The sequence below is a fragment of the Prionailurus viverrinus genome, chromosome B4, assembly GCF_022837055.1.
Source record: "Prionailurus viverrinus isolate Anna chromosome B4, UM_Priviv_1.0, whole genome shotgun sequence".
NCBI lineage: Eukaryota > Metazoa > Chordata > Mammalia > Carnivora > Felidae > Prionailurus > Prionailurus viverrinus.
Genome location: NC_062567.1, coordinates 119,582,484 through 119,606,955, shown reverse-complemented (window position 1 = coordinate 119,606,955; position 24,472 = coordinate 119,582,484). Strand labels below are relative to the sequence as shown.

General features: G+C 38.6%; 1 protein-coding gene across 3 annotated transcripts in view; it reads left to right on the top strand.

Moving 5' to 3' along the window:
- GNPTAB (N-acetylglucosamine-1-phosphate transferase subunits alpha and beta) overlaps positions 1–24,472 on the top strand; it is a 74,356-nt gene that overhangs the window by 13,761 nt on the left and 36,123 nt on the right. For 2 of the 3 annotated variants that reach the window (XM_047865977.1, XM_047865976.1), the window contains exons 2-5: positions 10,913–10,998; positions 18,472–18,591; positions 19,900–19,941; positions 21,993–22,198. In XM_047865977.1, coding sequence (XP_047721933.1) covers positions 10,913–10,998; positions 18,472–18,591; positions 19,900–19,941; positions 21,993–22,198 — 454 coding nt within the window. The other variant, XM_047865978.1, reaches the window with a different exon arrangement.

Below are 24,472 nucleotides of genomic sequence, written 5' to 3'. Positions count from 1 at the left end.
AAATTTTTTAACTTTTTTAAACTGTGTATATAGTTATGCCTTTCCCAAAATGTCATTTAGTTCATTGCTGTTATATAGGAAAACAGTAGATTTTTGTATATTAATTTTGTGTGCTGCAACCTTGTATCCTGTAACTAATTGTTTATTAGTTTCAGAAGATTTTTTTTTGGTCAGTTCTGTAGGATTTTCTAGACAGTCATGTCATCTGTCAACAAAGACAGTTTTACTTCTTCCTTCTCAATCTATATATCTTTCATTTCCTTTTCTTGCGTTATTGCATTATTTAGGACTTCAATATGTTGTTGAAAAGCAGTGGTGAGGGGTGATATCCTTGCCTTGTTCCTGATCTTAGTGGGGAAGCTTTGTGTTTCTCACCATCAAGTATAATGTTAACTGTAGGTTTTTTGTAAATAGTATTTTTAAATTGAAGAATTTTCCCTCTATTCCTAGTTTGCTGACATTTTTTATTTTTTTTAAATATTCTTTTTTTTTTTTTCAACGTTTATTTATTTTTGGGACAGAGAGAGACAGAGCATGAACGGGGGAGGGGCAGAGAGAGAGGGAGACACAGAATCGGAAACAGGCTCCAGGCTCCGAGCCATCAGCCCAGAGCCTGACGCGGGGCTCGAACTCACGGACCGCGAGATCGTGACCTGGCTGAAGTCGGACACTTAACCGACTGCACCACCCAGGCGCCCCTTGCTGACATTTTTTAAAATCAAAAATAGGTATTGGGTTTTGTCAAATGCTTTTTTCTGCACCTATTATGATCATATGATTTTTCTTTTGCCTATCGATGTGATGGGTTACATTAACTATTTTAGAATATTGAACAAGGATTCAAAAATTCATATCTAGAATGTATCCCATTTGGTTGTGGTATATAATTCTGTACATTGTTGGGTTTGATTTGATAGTATTTTATTGAGGATTTTTATATCTATGTTCATGAGAAATATTATTTGTAATATTTTTCTTCATAGGATGAGTTAGGAAGTGTTCCCTCTCCTGTTCTCTGGAAAAGATTTTAGAGAATTGGGATAATTTCTTCCTTAAGTGTTTGGTAGAAATCACCTGTGAACCTCTTTGGGCCTGGTGCTTTGTTTTGGAAAGTTATTACTTATTGAGTCATATTCTTTTATAGGTATATGCCTATGCATGTTATCTGTTTCTTGTTTGAGCTTTGGTAGATTGTGTCTTTCAAGGAATTGGTCCATTTCAGTTAAGTTGTCAGACCTGTAGTCTTAGAGTTATTCAAAGCATTCCTTTATTACTCTTGTAGGGAGTATTGTAGTGACTGTTCTTCTTTTGAATTATTGTCGCCAAACACAAATAACATAACATTTACCATTTTAACGGTTTTTAAGTGTACAACTCAGTGGCATTAATTACATTTTCATTGTTGTGCAACCATCACCACTATCTATTTCCAAAACTTTTTCGTCACCCCTAACAAACTCTGTAACTATTAAGCAGTAATAGGGACCTGGTAACCTCTGATTTCTGTCTGTATGGATTTGCCTGTTCTGAATATTTTATATCATGGACATTTCATATAATATTTCTTTACTCGTCCTGGCAACGTCTGCTTGTTTTTCAGTGTTTCGGGGGTTGGGGGGTAGGGGGGAGATTGGATTTGCTTACTCTGCCATTTTGCTGAAATCATGCTTCAGATTGATTAGTTTTGATTGTTGCTTTTTCACATGATATTTTATCAAACACTTTATCCTTTGATGAGGTTGTTTGCTTTGTTTTGGCCATTGCTATGTCCTCAGAGTCTAGAATTGTACCACATAGTATTTATTGACTGAATTAAGTTACTAATTTTTGTAATTATTTGAAAATATGATTTTTAATAGCTTTATAATATTTGTATGACTGTACCATAATTTATTTTCCTGATTACCTATGTTTAAGTGTTAAACTACTGTGTCCAGGTTTTATTTTTTAAGTAATAATGGCCATTGTCATATTTATTCAGGTCTTTAGGTACATCTCTGATGATTTTCTTGGCATGTATATCTAGAAGTGGCGTTAGCCAGAACAGAAGACATTTTGTTTGGTCCTTTGATACATGATGCTAATTGCCTCTCCTGAAGGGAGCAGTTTTTAAAATGGCCTTGCAGCTGTTTAAAAATATATGACATACTTTTCAACTTATTTATGACTTTTCTGTACTTCAGACTCATAAAAAGAGATCTCTTCTTGTCACGTTTTTAAAAATGTTTATAACTAGCTAATAGTATGAGATAAAATTTGTTTGTTGATGGAAGTGAGTGCATTAATTATCACAAGCAGATACTTTGTGAAACTACTCATTTTACTAAACTTTTTAATGTAAATTATAATTGTATTTAATTTTGCCAAAAAAAGTAAAAAAAGAAACCTTAATTTGATGAGTTTGGGATTCTGGTTTAATAGATTTTCTTAAAAATTTTTTTTAGTGTTTATTTTTGAGAAAGAGAAAGAGAGAAGGAGGGAGAGAGGGGCAGAGAGAGAGGGAGACACAGAATCCAAAGCAGGCTCCAGGCTCTGAGCTGTCAGCACAGAGCCTGACATGGGGCTCAAACTCAAGAACCGTGAGATCATGACCTGAGCCTACGTCAGATGCTTAACCGACTGAGCTGCACCCACCCAGGTGCCGCTGGTTTAATAGTTATAATGGAAATATTTACCAGGTTCGATATACTTTCATATAATGGAAATATTTACCAGGTTCGACTATACTTTCATATTTTGGTTACATTTTTCATGTGATACATTACAATTATTTGTATCATATTTGTCTCCCCAGCAGACTTAAGCCCTTTGAGGGAGTAAATAAATTCAATGTGTTTTCATAGTCTTAATATATTTCCTATAGTACTTTGTAGTTGTCAGAATATATAGATATACATCTGTTCACTTGTTTTTTGCAACAACCCCTTATAGAATAAGGTATTACTTAAATTTTACATTTGGCACTGAAAGAGGTTTAAGTGACTTGTCTAAAATCACAAAACTGGGGCCTTCTTGTGTGACTCTTGTTTAACTCTAAGGATTGAATGGCCACAACACTGTCCGATAGAACTTTGTGCATGATGGAAGTATTCTATAATTCTGAGCTGTCCCATATGGTAGCCACTAACCCAATGAGGGCTTGAAATGTGGCTGGTGTGACTAAGTTACTGAACTTTTTATTTAATTTTATTTAGTCTTAATTTAAATTAACCGTATGTGGCTAGTGCATACGGTTTTGGGCAGTGCAGGTCTAAACTCATAGGTAGAATAACTGTTTGCCAGGACATTATAGCAGAGATTCACACACTGGCTGCAGAGTAGAGCACTGGATTTAAAGTCCATCCAGGGGCGCCTGGGTGGCGCAGTCGGTTAAGCGTCCGACTTCAGCCAGGTCACGATCTCGCGGTCCGTGAGTTTGAGCCCCGCGTCAGGCTCTGGGCTGATGGCTCAGAGCCTGGAGCCTGTTTCCGATTCTGTGTCTCCCTCTCTCTCTGCCCCTCCCCTGTTCATGCTCTGTCTCTCTCTGTCCCAAAAATAAATAAAACGTTGAAAAAAAAATTTAAAGTCCATCCTATACAATTCTGTGATTCTATAAACTCTGACCAGTTAAACAAGTAAACCTACGTATATCCCAGAAAGTCAGTTTGAATACATTTTGAAAGTCTCTTTGGTAGGGTTTTTTTTTTCTTTTCATTTTATTTAAGTGTGGTTGTAGGAGGTTTTTTTTCCCCTTTAGATACAAATTTTTACAGTGAACTACTATCAAAAGTTTTAACATTTTTAATTCTGCCTTTTAATATGGTTTCTTCCATGATGTTGCCCACCTTTCTATCCCTGTGGCAAACAGTCCTCCTTTTCTGTCTGCTCCTTCATTTCCTTAAAAATCTCAGTTTTTGCTCCTAGAAAAAGGAGATTTTGTTAAGTTGCCATGATTAACCCTGTCTTTGGTTATCATTTTCCCTGACAGTAATCTGTTTTAATCTGTACTCATTTAAAAGCTGAAATATTCCTAGATGTTATTTATTTATAAGTAAATATTTCTAAATCATTTCATGTAAGTATTAGTCCTTAACAGGGATGTCAACTCTTTGAGGTCAGAGGCCTGATTTCTATCTTGTGCTCCTTAAAATGTGTAACAAATATATGTTGTGTGTCTAATTCTGTGAAGGATTCAAAGAATGTAGAAATGGCCTAGAAAAGTGTTCTTGAGTTTAATTAATGTTTGAGTAGATAATGGTCATACGTCTTGGGTTTGGGTCATTTCCTCTATGTGAAATGGGAGAAGTCACCCAGTTTTAACAAACATTCAACTCCTAATAAGAAATGGGTTAATCTTTTAATTTAGTCACTTTGCATTGGGAAATGCTATAGACTGAGTGGTTGTGTCCTTCCAAAATTTATACTGTTGAAGCCTTATCTTCAATGTGATAGTATTAGCAGGAGGGGCCTTTAACGGTGGGTGGTGGGGAGGTCATGAGGGTGGACGTTAATGCTCTTATAAAGAGACCTCAGAGAACTTCCTCACCCCTCTTGCCATGGAAGGTGACACAAGGAGAAGGCAGTCTGTGAACCCGGAAGCAGGCTCTCACCAGACACCCAGTCTGCTGGTGCCTTGATCCTAGTCTTCCCAGTCTCCAGAATTGTGAGCAATACCTTTCTGTTGTTTACAAGCTACCCAGTCTGTAGTATTTTGTCATTGCAGTTGGAATGGTGATGAGCAGGTTGACTTCCTGATTGCTATCAAGGAGGAGAGGAGGGTTAGTAGAAAAGATAAAACTTAGAATATCTTGTCTCTCTTTTACTACCTTTTAATGAACAAAAATAAATTTTTTTCAGAAACTATGAAGAACATGTAATCTAGGAGTATTATAAACTTCTTTTTTTTAGAATATTATAAACTTCTAGTATTATTGTTGATATGTGAAAAGCTCTGTCAGTGTTACAAAGGGTTCTTACTGCTTGAGGTTGGAGAGCCCCTACATTTTAAGTTTTACAGGGTAACAGGTCACATTTCTATGCTTGAAAAATTGAGGAAGGGATATTTGCTTTTACAGAGAGTTTTATACCCTTGTGTACCTAGCCTACTGTTGTCTCTTTATTAACTCTAGCCTTTAGCTTTTACCTTGAGTATCCTGGAATGAAATCTGAAAGCAGAAAGTCCTGGAGTGACACCATGTCATGTAAACTGTTCTAGGATGTTTGCCTTGTAAAACTAGTAGCCATATTTATTCATTCTAGAATGTTTATTGGTTTTATGTGAGGCACTGAGCAAGGTTCTGTGAAAAAAATTATAAAGAGATCAAGTTCGTGGCTTTGAGTTGCTCGCAGAAGTTTACACAGATATTTAAACAGGTAAATTATATTGCAGCAAGAACCGGTGAACAATTTGCGTGGAGGTGTTGTATAGCGCTGTATGATCTGCACATCTCATTTACTCATCAGATCATGTGAAATAGGTGGCATTAATTCCCTCATTGTACAAAAGAAGAAATTGAGAGTAGACAAATGCCCTAGATCATTTATTGATAAGTGTCAGATTTAAACTCATGTGTCTGATGTAAATCTTATGATCATTGCACTGTATGCCAGTTCTCTTCTGGATAATAACCTTCCTGTTTTCCTTAACTGGGCAATTCCTCTGATACAAAAGATTATGGAGTTTATGTCTCATTAACTATTATTCCACCACAGGCATGCATTTGAACTTGTTCTGTGGTGACAAAAATCTTCAACCAAAGCACGCATCAGTTTTATAACTCTAAAAAGTTCTGATTGGTACGCCTGGGTGGCTCAGTCGGTCAAGGCAGCTGACTTCAGCTCAGGTCATGATCTTACGGTTCGTGAGTTCGAACCCCGTGTTGGGGCTCTGTTCTGACAGCTCAGAGCCTGGAGCCTGCTTCGGATTCTGTGTCTCCATCTCTCTCTCTTTTTCTGCCTCTCCCTTGCTTGCTCTCTCTGTCTCTCTCTCAAAAATAAATAAACATTAAAAAATAATAAATAAAAATAAAAAGTTCATCATCTAAAAATCTTAGTATTTGTGTGCACACGCCAGTTAAAGGACTGTTAGATATTCTAAAAACCCTGGGGAAAAACATAAATTTATTATGTGACTGTGGTCATTTAGAAACATGCACGGGAAACAGATTTGGGTTGTTGAATTAAGGATGGTAAACATAACCAGTTTCAGAACTGGTTGAATGACCACATTTATAAATGTGTGTTTGACAAAGCTAGCTCTGTGTAAGTAAGCAACAGAGGAGGCAGCCTGGTGAGGCTGAGAGAGCCTGGGCAAAGCTAAACAGGATCATGGACTCCAGACTTGGATTGATTCATGTCTCAGCCCCATCATACATTGCTGTGTGGCCTGGAGCTTCTCTTTGGAAAATGAGCCATTGAAGTGCCTACCTTAAAGTACCTTGTTGCAGGGATTCAGTGGGGAGGAGCACCTGGCATTACGGTGCTTGGTGAACGCGTGAACGTGCCCCTTCTCAGTGTTCGTTAAGACTAATCTTGGCTGCAATTTGTGAAAAATCATCAACAATTGATCTTGAATACCTTGAATGCCAGGATTATTAAAATAGAGTCTTAAAAGTAATAAATATTGTAAGCTAGTAGAAGAAACTACCTTTAGATGATTTTTTACAATACTTTATTAATAATACATTGTTTTTATGGTATTTCAGAGCTCATATAGTATTTTAATAAATATTATTTTAGTTCCTTGTGTCTTAACTTTTACAACAAACTACTTTTAATAGCAGAAAAAAGTAAATACTTTGAAGAAAATAGTGTAGAGAGGAGATTTGGGGGGTGGGGGACGTGGGGATTGCTCAAAACAGTAAGTAGGAAATTTTTTGAAGGCCAACATTTTGTCTGTAAAAATCACATCAATTTCCTCCATAAAATGTTTGCATTACTATCAATACAATATTTTAAATGTCTTACCATTATAAAAATGATGGTTCAGGAAGATACGCTTTTTTTACCCAAGATTTCTAACATGCCTGGTACCTTCCTCATGCCTTTTGTTTACACACGTCAATTGAGAAGCACTCTTCTACAGCTACGCAGCAGACTGATGAAATACACTTTGTACTTAGTTCATAGTTGAGGAAATTGAGCACCCAAGGTTACACGGCTACTAAATAGAAGAACTGGGAGGGTCTTCCCCTGGAGGTGTCCCCTATCCCCAAATCCAGTCTTCTGCCACTCCTGCTGTAATCAGATAATACTTACGAACAAAAAGATGGTATATAATGAATTGTGCTGGGTATGAATTGATAAGTAGAATTGTAAGTAGTTCTTTACCCTCAAGCAGTTTCTAACTCCATTGGTCTGATAAGATGCTACCTTGAGGGGGTTGGTAAATAACAAAAAAGCTAAGGGATTCTAAGGCAAGCAATGCTAAGGGCAGTGAGTAATTGATTTCCAAGTAAGCGGTTGAGACAAATGTTAAAGTTCTGAGAAGGAAGCATTCAGGTTGGGCTAAAGAGTATAGGGAAGCTTTGTGGACGAAAATGGACTTGATTTTACAGTATAGTGTTTCTCCAGCCTTTTCCTCTGGTCTTTTGTTTATTGCTAATAATGGCTGAACACAAGTTCTGATTGCAAGCTTAAGTCTATTTTGGCTTCTTTGTTGTTTGAAAGGTGTTTATATTTGTACAGCTTACCCCACAATAAATAATTTGGTAACTGCCCATTCAAATTTCTACTCTTTTCCATCCTTGATAGTGTAAGAAAATGATCTGATGCTAGCCCTTAGATGATTTTTATTTCATTTTACAAGGCTCCTTTTTGATCCCCCATTAGCACATTACTCATTCACTTAAAGAATTTGGCAAGATTTCCATAATAGAGTGTAGTTGATGGTTGGGATTAAGCAGAAAAGGGAAATGGTTATGATGGAAGAGAATCCGGTTTCAATGTTGATGGTTAGGTCCTGGGACCAAAGACCTAGAGGAGACCGAAGACAGGAGGAGAAGAGACATAGTGTCCCAGTGGTGTTGACCTGTGGGTGCAGGGAAAAAACCGTGCCAATCACACTGCAGTCACACAGCCCTGTGCCTCCTTCTGTCATATGTTCTTAGGGCTGGAAGGTATTTCAAGGATGGTTTGGTCAGACCCACTTCACAAAATGTAAAAGAGATGAAGAAACAGCCTAAACAGATCAGAGAACTTGCTTAAGGTCTCATAAAAGTGACAGAATTGGGATGAAACCCTGTGTCCCCCGAGTCATAACCCAGCATTCCTACTATCTCCCCTGAGAGCATAGTGTGCAGAACTCTGGGCTGATAGGAGCATTCCTCAGTGTATTAGATAAGGACCTTTTGCTGCTGCTGTTCTTTCTAATACACCAAAGTGGTTTGGAGATGGTGAGATTAATTTATCTGATGAAGGAAGGCACGTTGTGTCAACACATAGCGTGTCAGAATTTTTCAGCCATTTGTGAAGTGTGCTTTCTCTGATATTATCTTCCCATCTTCTAGGTAGCCCTGCTAGCCAAGAGGAATGATACTGAGCTTCATTTTTTGTGGTTTGTTTTGTAAAAATAATAGATATACTGGTTGTCCTTTTGCAACTACATAGGGATACTGATGGAGAGTCATTTCAGTTTGAGCTCAATTAGTTGATCCAAATCAATACAATCATATTATTAAAAATAGATATGTATTCTATATTTAGCAAGGAAGATGGCATTTTATAGCTATATGCCTGCTATATAGTTTGGTGCTATGTATGATACTAAAGTAGAGCTCATTGCCCCTCCTCTTGGAATTTCCAGTCCAGTTGGAGAGGCCAGTTGTATGCACATACGGCCTCAAATCTGCCATGACTAAAATGGGAATCCTACCAGCTCTCATCCCCACTACACCTGTTCCTCCCATGTCATTTAGTGGTCCCATTGTCTCTTCAGTCACTCGTAGTAGAAATACTGGAAACCTGGCAATCACCTTTGCTTCTCTTCTTCTTCACTGCCCCATTCAGTCTGGTAGCAGATCCCTGTAACATACTCCCTGTCCCCCAGCTGAACTGCCATCAGACTCCTGTTCATCCTTTAAGACTGTTAACATTGCTTCTTCAGGGAAGTCTTAAGTGTCTTCCTTCAGTGCACTTGTAGCCAGCAATAAACTTTTCTATTAAGCACTGGCTATAGTTTCTTGAAGTCAAGGAACTCACCTTATTTCTTTTTGTAAACCCAGTACAAGGCACATTAGACCCTAAGTTTTTAAATCAGTACCTTGAGTGATGGGAGGGTTATTAGTTGTATTTATGGTGTTTATGAAACAGCCCAGTGAAGTAAGTCTATAAAGATAGGCAGAGGCCAGATGCTGAAAGCCTGAATACCATGCAAAGAAATGTTCAGTTGTAGTTGGGCACATGGGTTCACAAGGTCTTTCCTGTAGCCACATATTGTCATGTGACTGCATTCTGGCCAGTGAAAACAGAAGTGGTAGTGGCCCTTCCAAGTGAAGTGGCCCTTCCAAGAAGTTTCTTTAATGGAAGGGCATTTCATTCCCTATCCCTCCTCTCTGCTGGCTGGAATGGAATCTAAATGACTGGGCTCCTCTGTAGTCATGTGAGTGTAGCAGGGCCACACATCCTAGGATTTGTAGCATGGGAAGGAAGCCAGAAGAAGCCTTCACAGAAAGGAGGACATTCCAGGAAGAGGAATAGAGTGAGAGGACACACTTGAAGGTCAGATAGAAGAAGATGACCTGGCAAAGGAGACTGAAAAGGAGTCACCAGAGTGATGGGAGGAAAACCAAGTGGTTCAATAAGGAGGAACTGGGCAGCCACTACCAACTAAGATAGAAATGGCAAAAAATGTCACTGGATTCGACAACATGGAGGCATCGGTAAGACCACTGATGTGGCGAGGGCAGAAGTGATATTGGAATAGGCTAAAGGGCGAATAGAGCCTAGGAGGTGACCTTCTAAAGACATTTGCCCTTGAAAGAATTTGGAACAGAGGGACCAGCTGGCAGAGCGTGTGGAGTGAAGGGAAGGTTTTCCTGAGATTACTGGAATATGCTGATGGGAATAAGCCTGTTGAGAGGAAAAGAGAGAGCAGGCAAGGTCTTAAGATGAGTTGATGAGATCCAGAGCAAGTGGACAGAGATGTGATGTTTGCAAGGAGGAAGGACACTTCCTTTGTGGTGAAGGGAATGAAGAAGAAATGGGGCACATTGGGTTGGCTTCTAGATTTCAAGTGCAGACATGAGGGAGCTCCGATCTAAAGACTTCCGCTCTCTCCTGAACTCTTCGGCAAGGTCATCAGCTGAAACTTCACAGATAGTAAGGCTTCATATCTTGTCAATTTCTTCTGTTTTAGCTTTGTTCTGTGCTCTGAGGAGAGTCTCCAAAGTTTTGGATGGATCATGTCGCTTGCTTGAAAATCCTTCAGTGCCTCTGCTTCCCATGGCACACAGGGCACAACACAGTCAAGGCCTGTTCCCTTCTCAGCCCCATTCTCTCCACTTACTCCACTTTGCTGCAGCCAAAGCCAACTGCACCATTGCTCTGAAACAACTCATCCTTGCTGCTTCTCAGCCTCGGAACCTGCTCTTGTGATGGTGTCCTTTTCTCCCTACCTGGTGAACTCATTCTTGAAGACCCAGTTCTCATATTGCATCCTTTTAAATCTCTTTGATTTCCCTCCCCTTTCCACAGGCCAGTAACTGTAGCTTTTATTTATATATCTGTATAACTTTATATATCTGTGTAGCTTTTTTATCTGGGTCGACCACAGTGTCTGGTATACATGAGTTGGCATTGGGTGAATGGATGAATTTTAATTGCTTTACCTGTTCCTTTAGTGACTTTTAATGAAATTGAAATGAAATGAAAGTTATATACTCTTAGTATTTGATGCAGAGAAAATATTGTTTCCTTTTTTTTTTTTTTCCCCTAGGTGGTTCTGGAATGGAGCCGGGATCAGTACCATGTTTTGTTTGATTCCTACAGAGACAATATTGCTGGAAAGTCCTTTCAGAATCGGTAAGAAGAAATCAGTTTTGGAGAGTAGCTTCTTTGGACTTAGAGGATGAGTCACGATTTCACTCTTGCTTTAAATGTAACAGTTCAGGTTGAAGGGGGGGTGTCTTTCCAAGTGTAGATATGGTTTAACTTATTCAAGGCTACTCCTATCTGAAGGAACCTTGTAGTCTGTCCTCACATTTTATGGTTGAAAAATCTGATTCCCAAAGAGTAATCCTGCCTTGCGGTTTATTGAGTACTTTGAGTTACACGATCTCATTTTATTATTGCCCTAGTTCTATGAGGTAAAGGTAATTCAATCTGCCTGCAGGATGAGGAAACTAGCTGGCTACTCTGGCCAGTAGTCTTCTGTTCCAAGCCCTGGCCCATATTCTTGTTGACCTCACTCTGTTAACCAGAGCCATTCTGTGGAAGCCACTGGAATTGACCCCCTACCTACCCCTGTGGTCACCATATGTTGCTGCCTCACTGTGAGGAGGAGCAAGCCTTACAGATTGGGTCTTTTCCTCTTTAAGGCCAAGCTTCCTGGTGCAGCTACTCTTAGATGCTGTCTTCAACCTTTTCCTTCAAGATTTTTTTCCTCCTTCATAAGACAGACCTCAGAGTGGACTCAATCTTTCCCCACATCTTCCTTCCCTTCCTGCAGCTAAAATGATTTGCACGGGCTCTTTTTGGTTTTTGTCTATAAAATTAGTGCTTAAGTTGTTTTATATCGTAAAAGCAGTTTATGTCTGGTCGAAAACAGTTCAAACAGTACATAAAAATAAAAAGTTAAGCCTCTCTGTTCCATTTTGAATTTCCCCTCATCCAGAGGAACTGTTGTTAATGATTTTTTTAAGTTTATTTATTCATTTTGAGAGAGAGAGAGAGAGAGAGAGAGAGAGAGAAAGTGGGGAAGGGGCAGAGAGAGAGACAGAGAGAGAATCTTAAGCAGGTTTCATGCTGTCAGCACAGAGCCCGACACAGGGCTTGATCTCACAAACCATGAGATCAAGAGTCGGACGTTCAACTGACTAAGCCACCCAGGCGCCCCTGTTAACAAATTTTTGTTAATGATTCTTTTGGTAATCATCATTCTAACTTTAAAACAATAAGTGGAGTTCTCTCCTTTTTTATTCATTTTATGCAGTATCTATCGACTCTTTTCCATTGTAATGGTGCATAGCCAGTCGTTATGGGGCTAAGAGCAGTAGGTGACCAGAACAAATGTGGGGTAGCTAACAGGGGTAGTTAACCTCATTAGACCAGAGTCTAAATGTCAGAGGCCATAACCACAAACCTCCCTTGATCCTGACTGTCCATTTTCCCCTGAGGATAGTTCTCATAAATCTTTCCCTCTGCTCTCACTGAACCGGAAAACCTAACGAAACTGCAAATAACTACATTTGGTGTCTGTTGGCTCACCTTCAGAGTTATCTGAGGATCTGTAGACTGCATCACCAATTCCTCTGGAGCCCTTGCTCCCTGCTTAGAAGTACTTCCTTGTCCCTCTGTTCACTTTTTATGAGTCCCTATGTGGTTTCTATCAAATAAGTGTTTTTTAAAATTAGTGTGCTAATTAGATGTGTGCACTGTTATAGTCCTGACCATCTTAGGGAGGAAGGGCTATGGGATTCTTTGAATTGACTAAAGCTTTACTCTTTGCTCAGTGCCCTATGTGTGAATGACATCCCTCAATTTGCTCCTTTAACAGAAAAGGAATCTTTAAGCCTTACTCTGTTTTAGACACTGATATATAACTATCTGTGGTAAAGAATTTCATAGTGTGGTAGGGAGAATGGCTTGTAAGCAAGTAATTAGTGAAGTAGGGAAACTCTAGGCTTTTCTCTTAGGATCTCTTAAAGATAGTTTTCAAAGACTCTAGGGGTCTGCAAAATCCAAACTATTTTTTATAAGAGTTCTAAGGTGTTACTTGCCTTTTGTACTGTGCTGACATTTGCACTGGTGGTGTAAAAGCAGTGCTGGGTAAGATCACCAGACCTTAGCATGAATCACTGTATTCTTCACCACCCTATATTTGCAGGGGTAAGATAAAAGTTAGTTTCACTTAAAAATGTTCTTGTTGAAGCACTAAAAGTTGTTCATTTGGTTATATCTTGACCCTTTGGCCACACATCTTTTTAATGTTCCGTGTGATGAAATGCACCTGACCGTATGGTGATTGTCTTGAGGAAACCCTGGTGTGGTTGAGTTGCAACCTAGACCAGCCCTTCTGTTTCATGGGACACCACTGTCATAACTTGAGAGATGACAGTGTGATTACTCACACTGGTCATTTGACAGATGTTTTCTTGACAGTGAACAAAGCAATTCTGTCTCTTAAAGGAAAATGAATAATAGTATCCGTTGCCAATGATAAAATTTGAGCTTTCAAATGTAAATTAGAATTTGGGAAAACTTGTTTCTATCACTGTGAGCGTAACAGTTCACATATCATAAAGACTTCTCTGATTAGATAGATATGTGGCATTGTCCACAAAAATCACATTCATTAATATTATATAGGAAAATTAAGGAAATATGTCACCATTTGGCAGATGTGTATAACTCAGTAAGCTGTTATTTTCCAGATAACCAATACATTGTTACAGGATCCTTACAGGTCTTTACAAAATCTTGCATGGGTAAAAAAGTCATTCAAAGTGTAAGAAAGACCAATGGATTTTGGTGTAAAAGCACAAAAAGTTCTTTAATGTGGCTTCACATTCCACACTGCAACGAACTTTTAAGCAGCTACCACTTATTTTGGTAGGATCAAAGAAGAAAACCTGCTGTTACCTGAAAAGGCTATTAAAATACAACTCCCCTTTCCAGCTACATTATCTGTGTGAGCCTGGGTTTTCTTTATACACTTCAGCCAAAACAACACGTGGGAACAGATTGCAGACAGAAGATCCAAGGTGCTTGTTCTTTTCTACTAAGTCATTAAAGAGATTGGCAGAAAAGTGAAACAATGCCTCTCTTCTCACTGTTTTTTTTTTTTTTTATTGTTTTGGAGAGTATTATTTTCATTAAAAAAGTTATTCAAGTTAACATTTTAAGATGAATTAAGTATTTTTATAGTGTTTTATTTTCAAATGTAAATGTGAATAGTTACAATCTATAACCAAATTTTTTGGGGATCCTTAATTTTTTAAGTGTGTAAAGGGTCTGGAGAGTAAAAAGTTGGTAGAGAACCATTTCTCTCACATAGCAGTTCTTAAAACCTTAGTGTGCAGCAGAATGCCATGGAAGGCTTGAGAAGATACAGTTTCCCCCACCCCCAGAGCTTCTGCGTCTGGAGGTCTCACAGGCGCTCACAGAATTTCCATTTCTAACAAGTTCACTGGTGGTACCGAAGCTGCAGGTCTGGTGACTACGGAGAATACTACGGATTCTTGATGAAATACAGTTTTCCTACTTCTTTTTCATTTTAGCTGATTTTCCTAAGAAAAGCTCAAAATGGATTGTCTTTTCAAAATCAAATATTTGGGGCGCCTGGGTGGCGCAGTCGGTTAAGCATCCGACTTCAGCCAGGTCACGATCTCGCGGTCCGTGAGTTCGAGCCCCGCGTCAGGCTCTGGGCTGATGGCTCAGAGCCTGGAGCCTGTTTCCGATTCTGTGCCTCCCTCTCTCTCTGCCCTTCCCCCGTTCATGCTCTGTCTCTCTCTGTCCCAAAAAAAATAAATAAACGCTGATAAAATCAAATATTTATCAAGCATCTACTCAACCTACTGTGCCTTATGCTGTGCTAGGTGCTGATGGTGCAGTTGCATGAATCCCTGCCCTGAAGGAGCATCCAAATTTTAGAAGGAAAAGTAGCTTTAGAAAATCCAGATACTGAGGTCAGCGGTTTTAATCAACCATTCTTGTTCTCTTTCTGAAAAATTTTGTGTATGGGTGTTAAATGTTTCTCCTCCTAATTTTAGATTGCATTAAAATATAGTTTGGTTTTTATATAAGGATATTTCAAAATTGCCTAATTTTGAAGATGACAAGTAAATAGATCATATATAACATATCACATGTTCTAATACATTTTATTTTAAATTTTTTTTTCAACGTTTATTTATTTTTGGGACAGAGAGAGACAGAGCATGAACGGGGGAGGGGCAGAGAGAGAGGGAGACACAGAATTGGAAACAGGCTCCAGGCTCTGAGCCATCAGCCCAGAGCCCGACGCGGGGCTCGAACTCACGGACCGCGAGATCGTGACCTGGCTGAAGTCGGACGCTTAACCGACTGCGCCACCCAGGCGCCCCATTAAAATACCATAATGTTTATAGGGAGTTTTCATCATTTTGCCAGTTTCTCTGCAAGTCTTTTTAATGTTATTTGAAAAAAAAATTTTTTTTTAATGTTTATTTTTGAGAGAGAGAGAGTATGAGTGGGGAAGGGACAGAGAGAGAGAGGGAGACAGGATCTAAAGCAGGTCTCTGCACTGACAACAGTGAGCCTAGTGTGGGTCTTAGAACTCATGAACTGCAAAATCATGACCTGAGCCAAAGTGGATGCTTAACCGACTGAGCGACCCAGGTGCCCCTTTAAAAGAAAGGTCTATTCTATATGTCAGTAACAAGTGAATATGTAAATTATCTACTACTAATTATAAGGCATTAAGTCAGTCTGGGCCTAGTCTTGTCATCTCTAAAATGTAGGTATTAGATTAAGTGTAAAATCTCTTCCAACTCTTTGGCACTAAGATACCATTTAAGTTCTGAGTTTTCATACCTACTTTATAGAATGTAGAACCAAAGGACTACATTCGTAGTATCCTTTACATGTCATAGTGCCTGTGTATTCACTTAAACCAAACTGATTAAAATAAAAGCTGTATTACTGTCACCATGGCTTTGGTTCTGAGTCACAGGTGACTTATTTAGTCTTCAACTCTAAGATAAAGGCTTTCCTTCATCTGGAAACTTAGATATAGTGGTCTTGTGGTCAGAAATAAAGACTCAAACTCATTGTGGCCATGTCTAATAGTAGAAAAACAACTGACTCACTGACCTGGGGCAGATCACACGATCTCCTTAGTTTGTTAGTTTAACACCAGAGAATTAAATTGATCTTGTAATACAAACTTATTAGAAGAGCTAGTACATCAATCCATTATATACTTAATTATTTCCCCAAATGAACATGTATGGATATCTCTTGATTCTATTAAAAGATCTTTAATAGCAGGCGATTACTTTTACAGGATAGCTTTGGAAAGTGCAATTCTTTAAAAAAAAAAAAAGTTTAAAAAATATGTCATCTAAGCAGTTTTTTCAAATTAATTTTTAGTCTGAGAAATTGAGAGTGAGATGACCTTGGATAATTTAGATGTGGGTAATACAAGACCGGCCTTCCTTCCTTCCTTCCTTCCTTCCTTCCTTCCACAAAAGACTGATTTATATGTTGAGGGAATGAACTTAGAGTTTTAATTTAGCCAATGAGTATATGTTAAATCCCATTCATGTACCAGGCCCTATTTTTAAGCATCTTGTGATGAACAAGAGAAACTCACTGACCTCATATAGAATTGGCATTTTAGTGGGGGAAGCTTTTTTTTTTTTTTTTAACTTAAAAATGTGAACTTACAACCTGCATATAAATCATTATTTCTCAGATTTCTGGACTGGCAGCATTGGCATTACCTGGGATCTTGTTAGAAATGTGAGTTCTCAGGCCCCACTCCAGACCTAATGAGTCAGAAACTCTGGGAATGGAGCCCAGCTATCTGTTTTTACAAGCCCGAAGGTGATTCTGTTGCCTGCTAACATTTGAGAACCATTGGTATAATAAATGCGATTAAGAAACCTAGCTGAGGAAGCTTTTGTGTACTGTTACTTATGGTGAAGAGAGAGAGTCTGAAGATATGGGAAAGAGAGGAAGTAATTGAAGCAGAGCACAGAATGCATAGTACCGTTTCTGCCCTAGAGATACTCCATCTAGTGGAAGATAGACATGCATAAAAACTAGTACAACATAGTATGCTAAGAGTTCCTTAGAGTACAGAGTACAATGGAAACTGTGTGTTAAGCAGTACATTCTCTTTGTGGGAGGTGAGGGAAGAGGGCAATTGGGGAAGGAGGATATTTTAGACAGTGGGAGAGGCATGTTCAAAGGTGCAAAAGCTTGCAAGTCTTACCCTGCTTGGGTAAGCAATTGGAGTGTCTAGAGCACAAGGGGCACATTATGGAGGAGTTTAGATTTTATTCTGCAGACAGTGGTGAACATTAACGGGAGGGTTGGTAGATGCTCAGCTATCACATATGCCTGAGTATGAGGTGATTCCTGATTTCCTGTGAAGCTCTGGGTCCCTGGTTCCTCTTTGACCCCCATCTTCCTTTATGCTCTTCCTCTTGCTCCCCTTGTCTGTGCCACACTGGCCTCTAGTTCCTTGACTGTGCCTGTTGGGTGTCTGCCTCAGAACATTTGCACATGGTGTTCCCATTCTCTGGACCATTCTTCCCCTAGTTACTCACATGGCTTGCTTCCTCTCTTTCATGTCTTTGCTGAAATGCCACCTGCCTACGAGTCATAATGAACTACTATATTATAGATCTGAAGTAGACCTGAAAGATGGGAAGGATTTGGTTAAGTTGGTAAAAGAAAGGCGAAGAGAGCTTTCAGCAGGGTTAAAACCTGAACAGAACACAAACATGAGGCTTAGGTGGGATACTCAAGAATTAGATGCCTGCCTCACTCCTTATTTTGAGGAAAAGATAATAAGGGAAAACGTTAGCAGTATCAGGAAGGTCTGTGCTAGTGTCTCACATGTATCATAGACTCATTGAACAAATACTGAGTGCCTGTATGCTGGGCACTTTTCTAATTGATTGGGTACTTTAGGGAACAAAACAAGAAAGTTTCCTGCCCTCTTGGAGCTTACATTCTGGGGGAGGGACACATACAATTACCAGTGTAGGTAACAAGTTACTTATTTAATATGTTAGAAAGGTGGTCAGTGCTATGAAGACAAGAAAATGCAGGGCAGGGTGAGGAGGGTTGGGAGGGGCTGGGCTTGGGGCAGCAGGGAATAGGAGGACTGCAGCATTAAATAGGGCTAGGTTTTCATTATGGACTGTTGGATAACTCCTTTTTGGTAATTTTGTTTTGCTTTTAATTTCTTTTCTCTGTTTGGGGGCATTTGCATTGCAACACCCTTGTTTGTCAAACTAAGCATGTAGCAGTGTAAACTGAGCTTCTGGGACTTCCTGATGGTCTTAGAAGTGGAGTGATGGCAGCTTCTTTACAGGGTGGTTGTGAGGATTAAATGATGCAGAACTGCAGAAATTATCTGCATGTATCTTGCAGAGAAAGTTTTCAACAAGTCGTCTCCCAGCTCCAGCTTGAAGTCATGCAAGTCTGTGATACAGTTGGCTAGATTACCTTTTCATTGATTTTTTTTTCATAATCTTTGAGTTTAAGTCCTGTTATATACTCTTATTCCTAAATGTATTGGAAAAATGCATGTAAGCTGAAGGACCTGTGGCTTTGCCCTAGGCTCTGTCTGCCCATGCCAATCGACGTGGTTTATACCTGGGTGAATGGCACAGATCTTGAACTACTGAAGGAGCTACAGCAAGTCCGAGAACAGATGGAGGAGGAGCAGAAAGCAATGAGGTAAAACGGATTTTAAAAAACAAAACACACTCTGGGGTGCTTGGGTAGCTCAATCATTTAGTCATCTGACTCTTGATTTCTGCTCAGATCATTATCTCATGGTTCATGAGATCAAGCCCCACATCAGGTTCCGCACTGACAGTGCAGAGCCTGCTTGGGATTCTCTGTATCTCTCTGCCCCTCCACTGCATGTACACATGCTCACCCCCCCCCACCCCGCCCAAAATAAATAGAACTTTAAAAAAAAAAAACAAAACTAACAATAATTGGAATTAAAAAGAAACAACAACACACAAAGTTCTATGAACACAAGTAACAGTGCATTTCAGAAGGGTAGGGTGATGTTCACAGTGCTAATCCAAACAAAAACCTGCATCTCAAATTCATGCCATTACAAGATTTTGTCACCCATGTGTCTGACCCTTGTTTCTTAGTACCCAGTGAGGACTCAGCCACTTCGTTAGATGGCCATTTTATGACTGTGCTATTCTAGTGATGCCTTGCTCTCTGAGGGCCTGAAAGGAAAGGAGTCTCCCACGGGTTCTTGCTTACTCAGTCTGAGTCCCGTGTGTGATACCTTCATGAAATAAGGTGTTATTATGGAAAAAAGTTTCATGGTAAGACCCATTATTCCCTTGAAAATAAAACAGGCCTACAGACTTAACTTTTTTCCGTTTGATAAATACAGTACAAAGTATGTTCCCTTTACCCCTTTTAATGTTAAATCATACAATATGGAATTAGAAACTGCTAATTTTTTTATATGTGGAATTTTGATCATTTTAGTTCTTTTATCTGAGAAAGGTACAATGTACTTGAATGGAGAGCCTTAAGAGCTAAAAATCTGGCTGATATAACTTCCCCTCTGATTCCTTAGCATTTTCTGAGAATTTCTCCATTTCTCCATTCATTTCTTCATAAATATGATGGGTGCTCCCCAGTTGCAGGTCATTGGCCATGTTATACTGCAACAAATTTTCTCTTTCTCTTTGTGTCAGAGAATAGGAACCTTCCCAGTGCATGAAAATAACTTTGGCAGCCTGGTACCATGTTTTAGTAGTAAAATGTAAAAGCTTAAGTCAACTTTCATGGTTACGGTGGGAGGTATGTGATAATAATTGTTGAGCATATTTCATTGAAACTTAAAATTTATTATGCATATTAAATGTTGTAAGCATTGTATTTCCTAACCTACTAGTTAGTCCAGTGGAGTAACTAAGAAGATCATTGTTGTTAGTTACCTTTTGTTCACATTTAGGACTAGTACTAGCTCATGAATATGTAATGAAATATATTTGCTTTCATTAGAGAAATCCTTGGGAAGAACGCAACAGAACCAACCAAGAAGAGGTAAGTGTTTTGATTTTCCTCTTAGGAATAGAAGTTGAAGTGAAACTTCCAGGTTCTTACTTGTTTTTTGTTGGATATACAGTATTTTGTGTTTATTGTTCCTGTTTAATCCCTCATCTGCTAGCTTTTGACCCCCAAATTGCCTCTTTTAGATGGGAAATCTTGCAATGCCAGAGGCATAGTTGATTGAGAACTCTTGTTTGGGTTGTAGCTAACAAAAGCTTTATTGTTTCTGGATGGGTTAGGTTTTTGGATGTAAGGTTTTTCTGCTCTGCTGTTTCCATCAATCTGTCTTGGTGTGCTATTCTCTTGGTCCACTTAATGTGTAACTTATACCCAGTGTTTTCATTTATAGGATTTATGTCCATCATTCAATTGTGTGTTCATTATATATTTCCTTATTTTTAAAAGCTGTCATAGTTGTATGTCTTCTATTTAAGGACTTGTGAAGGGGATTTAGCCCAATGCCAAGAATCAGATGTGTCCATTGTGATTTGAATCCTACCAGAATCTGGTAGGTCCTTAAAACAAAACTGCCTCACTGACAAGCAGAAATCTCTGTTAATGGCACTTTCTCACTTAACCATTAGTTTTAAAATAAAAGAGTTATTTTATAGAAATGATCCTGAGGAATTTTGAGATTTAGAAGTACCTTCTGAATCATTTCTTTATGTTCTATATATTTATTTATAAATATACCACTGTTAAAACTGTTATTTTTAAATGACATAAATAAAATTTTTAATTATTTAAAGTAATGATGCCATGTTACAAAGGATTGAGAGGAGTGAAAAGAAGATACTTCTACGGCCCCCATTCAACAAACTGTGATCATTTTTTTATTCCCTTTTTGTGCATATATTTATAGTTGTAATTTGTAATCTCTGTGCAATTTTGTATCCTGCTTTAAAAATTGTATATAATCTACACAGCTATGTTCATAAATTATCTTCATGCTTCTTACTTATTTTAATTGTTGTATAATATCCCATAAAGTAACTGTACTATAATTTACTAAATATTAGGCACTTCTGTATTTTCACTATTGTAAATAGTTTGCAATCTTATATTTGGGTCTGTGGCATTTTCTGTATGTGGGTTTGTTTTTCCTGTTTTGTTTCTCTTCTCCTACTTGGACTAGATTCCTGGAAGTGAACTACTGAGGTAGAAGCATATGTGTAAGTTTTTATGGCTCTGAGTATACACACATATACTATGAATATACACACATATACTATGAAATTGCTTCTCCAGAAAGAAAATGGGAACACCCATCTGCAGTGACACCAGCAGTGTTTGAAAGGGATAGGTTTACTGGGCTTGCAGTAACACTGAGTCCACTTTTTGAGCAATGCTAATTTAGTAAATAAAATGTGATAACTCTTTTTTTTTTTTTTTTTTGCATCTCTTTAAATATTAGTGTGGTTGGACAATTTTATATATTGCTTAACTAGTCATAGCTCTCTCTTTGTGAATTCTCTAGCCGTGTTTTGTCCATTGTTTATTTAGGTAATATGTTTATTCTAGGCATTCCTTACATTTAGATAGAAATACCTTATACATTCATATTAGAACCTTGTCACATTTGCTGTTGTTTCCATTGGTGTCGTGTCTTTCGAATGTACTTTATTGTATTCTGATCAGAATTGATAAATTGTATCTGGTAGGATGATACTCTGTTAAACAGAATTTATCTATTCCTGCTCTGCCAAATGATAGGCTTCACTGGAATTATGAATAATCTTTAAGATGGTAGTAATGAAATGCTTAAATGAAATGCTTAGTTTCTTGTGCACCTTTGAGTTAGTAAATTTTGGTGACAATCATATTAATAGGAGTTTGAAAGCTTGAGAGCTGTACTTGTTTAATAATTTTATGTCCTACTTGCTCTCTTTTTCTATTCTTGAGATAAAAATTCTTTGTTTATTAAAAAATTATGATTTTTTTATGGATCTAGAAAAACATCTGCAAAATTTAGTAGTACCAACAAGCTTTTTAGTGTTGATCACATTTTCACGAACGTTTGTGAGCATGTTGGTGTTTGTTTCCAGCGAGAAGCAGTTGGAATGTTTGTTGACATACTGCATTAAGGTGCCAATGCTCGTCCTGGACCCAGCCCTGCCAGCCAGCGTCACACTGAAGGACCTGCCATCTCTTTATCCTTCTTTTCATTCTGCCAGTGACGTATTCAACGTTGCAAAACCAAAAAACCCTTCCACTAATGTCTCAGTTGTTGTTTTCGACAGTACTAAGAATGGTAAGATCACCTTATGGGTATTTGAAAATCATGTTCTCATTGGCAGTTTGAATAACAAAATTCTGAACGGAACAGACATGATTCAATTTTAAAGAAGTGTCCGATAAACTAAAAACATAACAAGAGAGGCAGAAGAGCTGCCTCTGTATTTCAGCCCTAACTTCAGAAAGGGATTGCATACATTTTACTCTGTGTAATACACTTGTCTTTCTGTGCTGTGGTCAGGACCTTAACTTTGATACGTAGATTAACCTTATTCTCTAGCCTCTGAGTCATTGTGGAGGCTTATTATTATTATTATTATTATTATTATTATTATTATTACCACCATATAACTCTTCAGCAAGGTTGTTTTCTACAGTATGGACAGAACATACCTGGAACATTCTTACTTTACGTCCTGAAATAACTGGTTATACAGTTGATTTGGCTAGATAATAGAATTGAAATTGTAATTTCCGGCCTAGAACAATATCCTAGATCCTATCCTCCTACTTGGCCACTGAGTTGCTGAGCCCCATGCCTGTGTCTCCTCTGGTGTGCTGTCTCTCATGCTTCCTCTGCACTGAGACCCTCTCCTTAGAGGCTCTATGTTTTCCACTGGTGTAAAATGAAAGCTGTCACATTCCCTTTATAGCATTGAGGCCTAGTCTCAAGTTCCCATTCTTTCAGTGTCGTACCTCCCAGCTTAAATCTTTGGAAGTATCTTCGATGTGTTCTTGCTTTTTATCCTCCATCACCGGTATATTGACCTCACCCTATTACTTTTGCTTTCTGCAAATGATTCTCCCCTTTCTTACTCATCTCACCTCCCCCACACCAGACCCAATTTCTTCACACAGGCTCCAGTGATAGCCGCCTAGCTGCTCTGCCTACCTACCTGTTAAGTTCTTCTCTAGTCTGTCCTGCATATAACTGTAAATAAACCAGAAAGCTCTGATTTTATTGGTTCGCTCCTTTTTTGAAGACAATACAGTAGTATTTGTTTTTCACACGATAGAGAATCCTTTTCCCTGGTGTTCAGGACTCAGCTTTGATTGCCTTGACTCTGCCCATTGTTCCTCACATTCCAGCCCTCCAGCATCTCCTCGAGGCTGCCCTTGTCGTCACACGTGGTGCTGCTCTCCTGGTCCCCTTTCCCTCCTAGCCCATCTCCTCCTGTTCTTTCCCACCCCATCTCAAGTTCTGTCTCCATGAAGATCCCGAGCAGTGCATTCACAGTGATTCTATTTATTTTGACTTTTCTGTATCCCTGTACTTGTCACCCGACTCACAACTTAGTTGTTGGTTGTGCAGGAGTTTATGGTATTTTCATCTAATTTTTTAATCGAGCAGAAACCTTATCACTTACCAATTTGTGTCCTGAACATTATCTAACATCACACTATCTTCCTGATACTTAATGAGGCATTTGTAACTTGAAAGGAAATTCAGGTTTCCAAGTTAACCTTTCTAAGTATAGATATCGTCCCCTTTATGCTATAGATTTGTTTCTGAACTGTTTTGTATAAAATATTTTTGTTTTTAAGTTACAGTTTAAATATATAGGGAAAGTAAAGGGATAATCTTGGACAAATTATAGCAAATTAATCTGTTTTCTTGTTTGGCTAAATTCAGCTTTGTTATGTATGTATGTATATATGTATGTATGTATTTCATTTTGAGAGAGAGAGAGTGTGGGAGGGACAGCGAGGGAGGGAGATGGAGAGAGAATCCCAAGCAGGCTCCACACTGTCAGCACGGAGCCTGATGCGGGGCTGAACTCATGGACTGTGAGATCATGACCTGAGCCGAAATCAGATTCTCAACCAACCGACTAAGCTACCCAGTCACCCCTAGCTTTGTTCTTTAAGTAACTATAGTTAAGGTGCTCTGATAACATTCCATCTGAAGAGAAAAAGGAATGGCATTATGTTAAGAATTATAATAATTCAGTTATAATATCTATGGAGAGAGTCTTGGGTTTTTCCTCTGCTAATTTTATAACATAGTAAAGACTTAAGAGGTTGTAAATTTTGATATAAATAAAATCTGTGTTAAACTATAGTCTTCTAAACATTGTTTTTGAATTCCCACCTGGGTTTCTGTTTGCCTGCCCTACTTACTCATTTGTTGAGTAAAGATTTGTTGGGCCATTGTGGTTGTTCCAGGAAAAAGGGAAATGACAGAGAACAAAAAAGACACATCCCTACCTTCACGGAGCTCATATTTCTAGTGCGCCATAGACACATTCTTTATCCTCAATTATCTAGATGAAGGATTGCCAAATTCTTT